The sequence below is a fragment of the Miscanthus floridulus genome, chromosome 18, assembly GCF_019320115.1.
Source record: "Miscanthus floridulus cultivar M001 chromosome 18, ASM1932011v1, whole genome shotgun sequence".
NCBI classification, from domain to species: Eukaryota; Viridiplantae; Streptophyta; class Magnoliopsida; order Poales; family Poaceae; genus Miscanthus; species Miscanthus floridulus.
The window spans coordinates 124,457,605-124,470,084 of NC_089597.1; the positions used below are offsets into that span (position 1 = coordinate 124,457,605).

Below are 12,480 nucleotides of genomic sequence, written 5' to 3' on the forward strand. Positions count from 1 at the left end.
GGTGTCACTTGGGATGTTTGGATACTAAAAAAATAAATTACAGAATCCGTCAGTACTCCACGAGATAAATTTATTAAGCCAAATTAATCCATCATTAACACATGTTAAAGTAGCACCACATTGTCAAATCGTGGACTAATTAGGTTTAAAAGATTCGTCTTTTAAATTAGTTATAAACTATATAATTAATTTTATAATTAGTATATATTTAATACTCTATGCATGTGTCAGCATCCGATGGCACAACCACTAGAGTTTAGAAAAAAAAAAACTTATACTCTCCTCCCAATATCAGACGGCAGTCGGCGGCGGCATCCTCGTCCTCATGGGCGACGGGGTGATCTCGATCTCCCCAGTGCGTCGGCGGCACCCGGCCCCTCCCTCGACCTCTCACGCACGGGAGGCAGGTGGCGGCGCCCTCCCCTCCCTCCGGTAATGGCGCCAACGAGGGCCCCCCTACATCCGGCGGCGGCGGCGGGCCTTTAACTCCAGAGGCAGAGGCGCCCCTCCTTCTGGGCGAAGATTCCGGCGGCGGCACCCTCCCCGTCCCTCCCTCCGGTGATGGCGTCGATGGGATCGGGGGCCCTGCATCCGGCGGCGCCCCCTTCTCCCTCCCCCACCGGTGGCGCCCCATGGGGGGCATGGAGGCTGCAGTAACCCTTCTTCCCCACCGGCGTCTGGATCTGGTGCCCCCTCCCACCCGGTGGCGCTCCCTCTCCGCCGGCGGTCTCTTCGTCCTCCCCTCTGGCGGTGTCTCCGTCGACTCCTCCGGTGGCATCCTCGCACTCCCCTTCCGTGGATGTGGCTGAGATGCCCCTCCCTTTCCCCACCGGCGGCAGTGGCGGCGGGACACCCCCTCCCGGCGGCAGCGGCTGCTTCTCCGTCCAGTGCTTCCCCCTCCAGGAGAGTTTGACCCCCTGTCCAGTGCTTGCTCCTTCAGTCCTCGATGTCCGATGCAATTCCCTTCAGATGATGCACTTTCCTTGGTTCCTCAAATTGGTGATATACGATGCGATTTTCTTCTGATGGTTCCTCAAATTGGTTTTGACTGCTAGAAATCCAAGAATGCATGTTACATAATCTGGATGTGATTTATTGGATGGATTTTGTTTGTATCAACAAGAAATTATTACTACCATTCTCGCATAATGAATACTCCACTACTGACTAGTATCCAAATTATAAGAAAATCACTTCTAGAGAAAGGAGCTATATTAGTAGTAATGAGCACTTGTGATGGCTTCACGTGATCCAAATCATGGTCTAAATTGTTAGATTAGTCATATGTGAATGACCAAGATAAATTAGATTTATTTTTCTGGTGTATCTTTATTTTGATAGTTTTTCTCTGCTTTTTTTTCATGCCTTGCTCACCTGCATCCGAACGAGAGCTACCAATGGTCAGAATAAGCGACATCTGACAATAACATACAAATGCTTGCATATGGCTGCAGCACTACATTAGTATTAGATATATACGGTTACGGTTGAATGTTTACGATTGCGGCCACTGGATTGGTGCTGCTTTTGAGCATCTTTCGTGGAGAAGCTTGCACTGGCGGCACAAGTGATGAAGCCAGCAATTTGTGTTATCATTTTGTAGTATATGATTGTGTTATATGATTGTTCTCATTGAGTCTTGGTACTCTCTGAATTTTCATTGGATCTACTGTTATATTATTTATCGTTTATTAGTAGTAATTTTCAATGTTTTCTTTCCAATGATTTACTACTGGCTAGTTTCCCGATTATAAGAAAATTACTTCTAGAGAAAGGAGCTGTATAAGAAATTACTACTAGTAGAGAAATGAACTCAATAAAAGTAATTTTAGGGTGTTTTTCTTTCTTTCATACATACTGGTACAGTCCTCTGCTACTACAATTGCTAATTCTTCTACTACTATGCCAACTATTATTACTAATATTGCTGCCAATCCTGCTACTACTACCATCGCTGTTGTAATCACTCTACTGCCTCCCCGTCGTCATTTTTTAATTTTAGAATTGTTTGTCTCATGAGTTTTGTTCCGTGTTTTTTTACTGAAATGTGAGTCGATTTTAATTTAATGTGATTACTGACTAGTGTCTTTCTTGATGATCTGTATTTTCAGTCAGCCAAAGACATCAGAGTCCAGAGCTGCTCCCAAAACTGGCGTGCTGCAGTTTGGTGATGCAGACAAGCATGGCATAGTGATTGCTAGATGAGTTCTTCTGTACAAGCCGGCACACCGTAGATGCATGCATCTCAGAAGATCGAAGAAACTAGCTAGCATGTTCATTTTTCATTGTTAACTTGTAAACGTGCAGAAGAATATTGTAAACTAGCTAGCATGTTCAGTACTACCCAAGATTTACTACTAATGATTCATGGTTTAAAGAATACTTCTGAATTTGTACCGCATGTTTCTGTAGAGTGCTATTTTTAATCCTATGATTTTACGGCCAGACCAAGTGGTTTCATACTATTTGAGCATCTGCCGAAAGGATTATTACAAGTTCCATTGTTTACTGCCAAGAAGTCATTAACTTGCTTAATTATCGGCTTTTATTTACGGCTAATTGAAAGAAATCAAATAATTAGCTTCCTTAACTATAGACATTTACGTTAATTGAGGAGAAAAAACTGCTCCTTGCGTATGCATCCATAGTTAGAAATAAACAAATCATTTAGTTCCTTAATTTTAGGCATTTACCTAATTTAGGAGAAAAATCTGCAGCTTCTTTCACGGTAGTAGATGCATGCAGACTTTTTACGGTGGCTGCCTGTCGTTGCGGCAGAGGAGAGAGACTGTCAGGTTTTTTGTTTCCTTATTACGGTTAATCACGTGAAAGAAACAAGGAAACAAATCACTGGCTTCCTTAATCATTGGCATTTACGGTTCTGAGAATGGACTTGTTTGGTGATAAGGTGTGAGAGAAAAATATTATTCGTTGACTGAAAAAATACGGTTTACAAACCAAATAAGTCCAAATGAACAGAGCGTTTGCGTAGAGCTCTAAATAGGGTTGTCATCTCTCTCTCTATATATAAGATTCTAGGTCGTGGGTTGCATTCTATAATTTGGAACAAAGTGAGGACTAGTTTTACATGTCACACCAATAATTTGTACCATATTATTTTGTTTGAAATGATTGCACATATTTCTCACACAACAATAAAAAAAATATATACTTCCTCTATTCTAAATTATAAAACATTAGTTTTTAAAATGCTAAAACGTCTTGTAATCTGGAATGACGAGAGTACATCTTCCACCTGCTAAAATCATTTAACTCGTTCGGCTCCACTCTCATTTAACTCGTTCGGCTCCACTCTTCGCTTGTTTCAGTTTGTTTCAGTTTATTCTGTCTCACAGAACACTATTGAATCATCCGAAATCAATCAAAACGGATCAGCATAAATATTCAGCTTAGCTCCAAGAAGCGCCGGGCCATGGGATGCTTCGCCCTGGACAGCTCTGACGGCGCGAGCACCTCCACGATCTCGCCGGCAACGAGGAGGCACACCAGGTCCGCGATGCGCTGGATCTGCTTCACGCTGTGGGAGACGATCACCGTGGTGAGCCCCCTCGCCTTCTTCAGCCGCACAACGGTGTCCTCGATGTTTTGTGTGGATATAGGGTCCAGTGCGCTCGTCGGCTCGTCCAACAGGAGAACCTGCATGCAACCAGTAACAGAGGTGATGATCGTAGCAGCAGGATGGTGAGGCGGCGCCATGGAGGATGGCAACGAAATGTAGATGTGTGAGTGAGTGCGTGTGCACCTCAGGGTCGTTGGCGAGGGTGCGTGCCAAGGCGACGCGCTGTGCCTGGCCGACGGACAGCTCGTTGGCAGGCTTGGAGGACAGGGCAGGGTCCAGGTCGGCCAGCCTCAGCAGGCTCTGCACCTCGTCTTCACTGAGTTTCTTGCCGCTCAGCTGTGGCCCGTAGCGCACGTTGTATGCCACAGTCCCTGGCATAGCACGTGCAGAAAACGTAGTAAGAATCAGAGCAACTCATTTCTTTGGCGTAAAAGCACTTCCTATGTTGCCCCGCTTTGCGCCATTTCTTCCTTACGGTTATCCGGAAATTTTTGCGGGACGTTTTTTTTTTTGGTGAGGCATGTGAGAGTGATAAAACTTAATCCACGTATGTTGGAGTATGTTGGGTGGAATTTAAATTAAATTTCATCTCAACCTACTCCAACACACATGGATTAAGGTTGATACATGTGCATCGAGAAAAGCCTAACTTATGTGAAGAACAGTTCAAATGACATTAGCAGGTGGCGCCATTGCGCAAGAGTATGTTTTCCTGTGAAGTCCTTATCAAATTGCTCCGATTCTAGAGTTGACAAAATGCTTAGTGTACTACTCATTATGACAAATGACGGTAAAGCCCAACTAAATGTCAAAATGGGCATCAAGCCTTGCTTGTCAACATAGTTTGCAACAATTTTAGTATCTTCTCCCTCCGTTCCAAATTTGTAAGCTGTTTTGGCTTTTTTTAGTATAATGGTTTTTACTATGTGTCTGTTCCTCTCTGCACCGCTCTGCTCTTTCGAGAAATTCATTATGGGAATTCTCGGGAGTCTTAATTAAATAGTAAGCGTAGAAGCTTATATTCAAAGCTACGTAACATACTACGTCAAAGCCACATCACTCCTGAATTATGCAAGTATGTTTTACCCTGTCAAAACCGTCCTTTAGCTAACGATGCCAAACCTAGAAATCTGGGGTACGACTTGGTTTGTACCACTCGGAGGATGATAAAATCAGGTTATTTGTCCAATTTACAAACTACAACTTGCATTGTGATGTCATATGGGTTCTCACTTCTCAGTACACTTGACATGATGAAAGCTCGTTGAAAAATATAAGCGGAACGAATAGGATTTCTTGCTTCGAAGATGGCAATGGCGGACAATTTAGTTTTTTCTTCATCTTTGACTATTGACACCTAAAAAACTATAATTGGATTGACTACACGTCTACACAAGATCCATATCATTAAGTTTATTGATAGTACATTTTCATAGTACGTAACCATTTTCGTTTAAATAATATAGCTTGACATTTGACAAAGATTAAGAAAAGGTAAACTTAAGACAAAATTTGACGGACTTGAATTTAGTCTTAGAGAAAGCATGAGCCGTGAGCTCTAGCCTCTGAGCGCATGATCCCAATAAGGGCTAATTTGGAAACTCAAATCTCCTTGGGATACCTGACTTTTTTCAAGGTGAGAAATTCATGTGGAAAAATAATTTGAATAGTTATTTTTTTGCGAGGAATTTGAATAATTATTTAGTTCTTCGTGGAGGGGTTTTCATCCATGGGTGTACTGCACATTTTTTTCCCCAATTTCATTCATGAAAAGATGCTCTCAAGTCATCGGTTGCGGTAGCTCTTGCACAATTAATCATAAGCAGACAAGGTCCACGAGTTCGTGCACTTCGTCTTGGACTTGGTTGCAGACGAGGCGGTTTGGCAGAGAAAGAACAAGAGTCCGTACGTCTAGACTCTAGCTTAGCGTGTACTGGCACAGGAACAGGAGCACGCGTACGTACCTTCGAACATGGCGGGTTGCTGGAAAAGCGTGCCGACCTTGCGGCGGAGCGCGCGGACGTCGAGGCCGCAGACGTCGGCGCCGTCGAGGAACACGGCGCCGGGCGCGGGCTCCCAGAGGCGGTTGAGCGCGCGGAGCAGCGTGGACTTGCCGCTGCCGCTGGGCCCGATGACGCCCATGACGACCCCGCGCGGCACGTCCAGGTGGACGCCCCGGAGGATCTCCTCGCCGGTCGACGCCGCACGCTTCCTCAGCCCCCGCACCCGTATCTTGGGCGGCGCGCTACCGCCGTCGCCGGCGAGGTAACTGTCCGAGTCCGCCACATCGAGCAGGAGCTCCCTAGCTTCGTCGTCTTCTTGTTCGTCGAACACGCGAGCCGCCCTCCCTGCGCTGTCATCGTCGCTGCAGATGGTAAGCTCGACGTGCTGGTTCGGTTTGGGTGGTTGCTGACCTGAAGCTGATGAGGCCATTGGATGGAGTGGAGATTTCAGAGGAAAGAGACAGAGTGAAGAAGAAATAAAATGAGCTAATGTTAGCCGGCGAGGCGGCTGCCGGCCGGACTTGGGGATGAAGTACAGGGGAAGGTGCGTTGGCGATAGCCAGAATACAAATAGAGTAGTTCACTCGATAGATCTCCACGACTCCTTCTCCTCTTATCTCACTCCGACTTGGGCCTCTCATTACATGACACGCAGGCCCATTCCGGCCCGGACAACTTCACGTTGCGTGCTCTCTTCCTCTTAGGGCCTTGGAGCTGCCGATGGATGACAGCTAATGTGCAGTTGCTTTGGTGCTGCCCCCGTGCTCTTTATCAGGATTGTTTGTGCTCGACTGGAATTGATTACTGAAAGACCAGGGATATTTTGCCCAGCTTTGCTGGTGCATGTGGGATTGGCTGACCCAACCGAAGTGCAGAGATGGCATGGGCTTTAGGGATCTCAGGTCCTTTAATTTGGTAATGCTAGGGAAGCAAGGTTGGCGTCTCATTACAAGACCTGAATCCCTTTGTGCAAGGGTCCTAAAAGGGAGGTATTTTCAAGATTCAGACTTCATGAGAGCGACTAGACGAAAACGTGCTAGCTGCACTTGGCGCGCAATCCTGGCAGGAAGAGAGCCGCTCGACAAAGGTCTGGTTCTAAGAATTGTAAATGGGCATGATACTGCTATTTGGGGTGATAGATGGATTTCAAAACACTTCGATGCGAGACCAATCACTCCCAGAGAAGGCAGAGATGTCGAGCAAGTTTTTCAGACTTGCTGTGTAACGCTGGACAGTCGAAGCTAAAGCAAATAGGTGGGGGGTGCACAACTTCATCATTAATATTGTGACCCATATGATGTTCAAACAAATAGCATAACTAGTTCGCAATTTTTAACATCAAAGTTTCAACTTCCAGAAATGGCAATGTGATTTTTGTCAAAATAATAGCAAGGGGCAAGGGTAATAACACTCACCAATTTTAACAAAATAAAGACGGCATTCATTGCTGTAGTATAGTGATTGAAAGAATGCCAAAAATGATGAACAAAAGATATCTCATATGAAAAAGCCAAAGGGCATTTCAACACTCACCAGCAGCAGCAGCAGCAGGATGAACTTGAGGATAAAGAAAAACACTCACCAGCAGCAGCAGGAGTCTGCGATGGCCCATGGAAGGGACAGGGACAGCCGGCAGGGGGCGGCCAGGAGGACCGCGGACAGGGACAGCATGCAGTCAGGGAGCGGGTGGCCACGGGCCACTGGCTAGGCGGCCAACGAGTCAGACGCTCGGCTCGGTGCGGAGTGGACGGCGGCGCCAGGACGGCAGTCGGCTGCAGGGGCAAGCGGTGCGGCATGACAGGTGTCCGCAGCCGCAGCGGCTCGGACTCGCCGGTCGCGAGGCAGGCGAGGGCGCAAGGCGTCGCGCGGTACTGCGGAAGGAACCGCGAGTCCGCCCCCTGGGCGTGCGACACTTCAGCTGGAAGCCTGAGCCTGGAAGGAAGTGGCGTAGTGGGCTTCTTGGGCCATGGGGGGTGCCTCGTCTTGGGCCGTGAGGGGTGCCCATAGGGCCGAGTTTTCCTAATCCTTCCGAATTTTTGAATTGGAGGGGGGTGCGTGGGCACCCACGGCTCCATACTGGGCTTCGCCCCAGGACAGTGGGATGAAGGTAAAATACGGGCTCAGTTTTTCCCAATAGATGCTAAAGCTATCCTTCGTCAGCCTTTGGGGAGAGGAGACCATGATTTTTGGGCGTGGGATCAGGAGAGACATGGCTGCTACTCGGTGAAATCGGCGTATAAGCTTCTGTTTAACAGCAAGAATGAAGGAGTGCACAATCAGCAGCAGAGTTGTTCTTCTGATCGGCTCTGGAAAATTCTCTGGAAACTAGAAGTTCCTCCAAAAGTGAGAGTGTTTTGGTGGAGAGTGCTCCACGAATTTTTACCGGCAAAACAAATTTTGTGGAGACGACACATTGAACCTGTAGCTTTTTGTGAAGTTTGTGGAGATCCTGAAGAATCTATAAGACATGCTCTTGTTGACTGTACTGTGGCAAGAGAGTTCTGGAAACATATAAGGGTGGCTACAGGGACGAAGCTCCCGAGATTGTACTCAGTGGCCTGGACAGCTGATCTGTTGCTGGGAGTTTGCTCAAAGCGTGATCGTGCAATCCTACTATGCGGGATGTGGTCTTTGTGGATGATGAGAAATAAACGAAGACATGGAGAGCAGGCGTGCAGTTTGTATCAGGCGGTCACTTGGGCGCGGGATACGGCTTTCGATCAGTGGACCCTGGCACACCCGGACTGTCAACCGGAAAACAGCCGGGGATTGCAAAGGGCCAAAGGTGGTGGTCACCAAACCAGGGGTGGACCAAGATCAACGTCGACGCCGCCTTCTATGCAGCGACGAGCAGTGGGGCAGCTGCTGCAGCCTGCCACGATCACCAGGGAAGTTTTCTGAAGGCGCATGGGCGTTGGTATGACAGAGTGCTAGACGCCGGGATGATGGAGGCGCTTGCTCGCAGAGATGCGCTGTTTGTGGCGAGACAGGCTAGGCTGCAAAAAAGTTTATCTAGAAACGGACTGTTTGGAGCTTGTGCAGTTATGGAAGAAGATCGATTTCCAACGATCTCCTGTTGGGTCGGTTCTAACGGAAATCAAAGAATTGTCGCTTGCTTTTAGTTATTTTATTTTCAATTTCATTGGTAGAGATTGTAATAGGGTTGCTCATGAACTTGCTAAACAGATCACGTATACAAATAGGTCGGAGGTGTGGCATGAAACGCCGGCTTGTTTACGTGTTCTGATCTTGTACGAGGCTTCGGCCGTTTTGATATGAATGAAAGGCAACCCAAGTCTCAAAAAAAAAAAAAAAAAAAAAAACTTTGCTGGTGCGTGATGCGTAACTTTAGCACCGTAGAGACTAGCGGAGCAAGACGGTTTTATGAGCCCGGACGATTCTCATTATGCAAAAATATTTAGCTATAAAATTACAGAATTCTACTTGGATCTTAAGAAAAAAATCCTTTTAAACTTTGGCGAGGAGCCGGCCGACAGCCCGGGTGGCCGGGCGGTGGCTCCGCCAGTGCTAGAGAGTCTTCTGTTTCACCACCCCTGTATGGCGAGGCGTAAGGGGCCACGTTGACCACATGCATCTCCGAAATCCACCGTATCCGCTCCCAGCCGGGATATGCGTGCGACCGAGCGAGGAGGTGGCGTCAGCGAGACCTACCCTGTGGGGGAAAAAATTGACGAGGATCATCCTTACCAGGACACTATGCGGATTGTGCAGCTGATAGGTGGACCACCATACTATTTTAGGCACGATAATAATATGATTAAGACGCCCGGATGGATGGACGCCTCACCGCTCACTCCCGCAGCGCTCGTGGCCCTCCCCATTCTTATCCCTTCGTGTCCCGTCCCACACCCGACAACGCGGCCACCGCTGCTTTCCTGGCCGTCGGCAGCTCCTTCCCCCACCCCTGGCGTCCTTCTCCCCCACCCCGGCGGCTCCTTCTCCCACCCCGGCGTCCTCCTCCCCTACCCTAGCGGCACCCCTCCCCCACCCCGACGTCCTCATCCACTGGGAGCGTCTAACGCCCGCAGATCCGGTGGCTCTCTCCTCCACTCCGGCGAGATCCAAGCAAGCGGCTCACCCTCCCCTACCCCGGCCAGCGGCGCCCTCCCCAGATCCGGCAGCGTCTCCTCTCCCTCGGCCGACGGTGGGCATGGTGGGCGTGCGGGTGCGCACCATCCAGCGAGCCTGCGCCACCGCAGTTGCCCACCAGATAGGTCATGGCCGTGCGGCGATGCTGTGTTTTTGGACGCTTTTCAGACATGTTGCAAGCCCATGTTTCAAGTGTTTCAATTGTTTCATATGTATGTTTCAATTGTTCCATGCGGATGTTACAAAAGTAGATCGAGATGTTGCATATCTTACAATGATTGTACACGTATGTTGCAAGCGTCTATCCTCAATATTTCATCAGTTTTTTGTACACGTATGTTGCAAGTATTTCAGACGCATGTCTCAAGTGTTTCATCTATCTTCTTTTGTGTGTTGCAAGCATTGTATCTGGATGTTTCAAAAGTGGACCGGGAATGTTGCACATGTTGCAATGGTGTTTTAACTGTATGTTTCATCTATTTTAGGCGTATGTTGCAAAGGTTTCATCTAGATGTTGCAAAAGTGGGTCGGGGTGTTGCACGGCGCGGCCGGTGGCTGTCGCTGTGCGGAGCGCGCGGTGGTCGTGGGGGCCTGCGACAGACGCGGGCGCGGGTGCTGGGCGGCGGGACACGGGACGTGAGGCAGGATGCGCGGCACAGGTGTCGGAGCCACGTTCAGACGCTAGGCGTACCGTTTCAAGCATGCAGATGGTAAATCAGATACCTCATGGGCCACACGTCAGCCACATATCCCCACTGTGTTTCTGTAGGGACATCATCTACCATACTAATGCACCGTTATTTTAATTGCTATAAACCCATCGCACAAAACATCTTCATTAAGATAGCCCCCCGTCCACCCACCTAAAAAACTGTACCCAGAAAAATAATACCTTAGAAATGAACTCTCAGATTGCTTCTAAACCTTCTCTCTCCTTACTCAAATCAAACGGTCAGGATCACATGTGTCATCATCCTCATCACTCATCGCTTGTCTCATCCCAAGCCCACCCCGCGCGCGACTCCCCCTCTCCCCCGATGCCTCGTCTTCCACACACGCGCGACTCACGGACTCCTCTGTTCTCCACCACGGATGAACCCAGGGCGGGCATCCCTCCCCTGCCCCACGCGCCTCCGTGGCCCTCCCTCGCCGCTACCGATGTCGCGCCGCCCCGCCAAGTGCAGGGCACTGGCGATCCTCTCCTCTACGGATTGCTCGTCGGAGCCACAGATCCCGCCAGCGGCCGCGGCCAAGATCAGCGGTCCCCACAGTCACCCAGGCCAGCCCACTGGCAACTCAGGGCGTCCGCAGGCCCCGAGGCCAGCCACTGCCAACCAGTGCTGCTTCGACATCGCCAAGGGTACGCACCTAGTCCACCACTGCTCCTCCTCCTCCGCGGATCTCGATCAGTGCTCTTCATTCCTCCCTCTTTATTTAGCAGCCCAGCCGGCGGCTGGGCCTGCGGCCGGGCAAGGGCGTGCTCGGCGCAGCACACACCTGGTCAGGTGCACGTGGGAGCAGCAGCCGCTCAGACAGGGTGCACGGCCGGTGACGGCGCACGGGTGGCGGGCGGCAGGTGGAGGAGCGTAGCAAGAGGCAAGAGCTGCGACGACGTCGACATAGGCTTGGGCCAGCGCGCGGATACAATGGGCACGTGTGCCCAGCGTGGTGCCCAGACGCCGAGCTGCCGTATGACGACACCGACGACGAGGAGGAGGATGCCCCGCTGGCCCAAGACTCAGGTTGCGCGGGTTTGAAACCCTGGCCGCAAACACACATTTCTTGCAAGGTTTCAGACTTCTGGATTTTTTTGTGCTATTTTTTGTGCTATTTTTGGTCGCTCCTAAAATCGATTCTCTAGAAACGGCCGGCGAGTTGCTCTAAAAACCGTTGATTTCCAGCGACGGATGGGTAACAACGGCCTATAAAGAGTCAGCAGCCGCGTAATTGCCTGTGCCGTAGTGTACGTTCATCAACCAATCTTGTTTTTGACTATAGGCGATGGTGATGATTTGAACTAGTGCTGGTTGACAACCCCCGCACATCGTCGCGGAAACGATAGGAGTGATGACACCCATGAACAGTCACATTCACGAAGGATCTGTCTATTTGAAACTTGGGTGATTTGACCCATTTGAACACTCAAGCAATTTGAGAGAACAAATCACACAAATGAGAAAAAAAAACAAAATTTATGTGATTCAAGCCTAATGCTCACACGAGTAATCATACAACAGAAAACACACAAATAACTAAATAAAAAAAATCAAGTGAAACAAAGCTGAATTTCACACGGATTACCAAAGACCACCATCCACCTTCACACACCACCACTACAAAAATAGAAACAAACAAATTTAAAATAAAAAATAAAAAACAAATAACAAAATCAAAAACCAAAAATTTTCTATGAAATGCAAAATCACAAAAAATTATGAGGAAACTACCTCGAACAAACATACCAAAAAACAAAAAATAAATACAAAAATGAAAAGAAAATTAAAAAATGAACGGCACACTCATTGGCTTCTCAAGCTCTTCAGTCGACAAATAGGTCTTCAAATGAAGTATCATTTCAGTGTTCAAACCTATCTCATGTAAACGATGCCCTCTAAGGGCCTCTTTGGCAGGGCTCCGGTGGCTCCGGCTTCCGCACCTGTCGGCCGCTCACGGGCCGATAGGTGCCAGGGGGAGCCAGAGCCGCGGAGCCCGAAAAACGAGCTTCTTCGACTCCGACGGTGTCTGTGAGAGAGGGAAGGAGGAGAGAGAAAAACGGCTCTGGTGAAT

General features: G+C 48.8%; 1 protein-coding gene across 2 annotated transcripts; it reads right to left on the bottom strand.

Annotated features, from left to right (window-relative positions):
* Window positions 1–3,197: 3,197 nt before the first annotated feature.
* On the bottom strand, window positions 3,198–6,143 carry LOC136522576 (protein STAR1-like). 2 transcript variants are annotated; one of them, XM_066516384.1, is made up of 3 exons: window positions 5,545–6,143; window positions 3,764–3,951; window positions 3,204–3,657 (listed from the first exon to the last, which is right to left on the bottom strand). In XM_066516384.1, the coding sequence occupies exons 1-3, from the start codon at window positions 6,011–6,013 to the stop codon at window positions 3,406–3,408; spliced, it is 909 nt and encodes a 302-aa protein (XP_066372481.1). In that variant the 5' UTR covers window positions 6,014–6,143; the 3' UTR covers window positions 3,204–3,405. The 2 variants fall into 2 exon arrangements, with proteins under 2 accessions (XP_066372480.1, XP_066372481.1); XM_066516383.1 differs by having other exon boundaries at window positions 3,198–3,951.
* Between the last annotated feature and the right edge of the window lie 6,337 nt (window positions 6,144–12,480).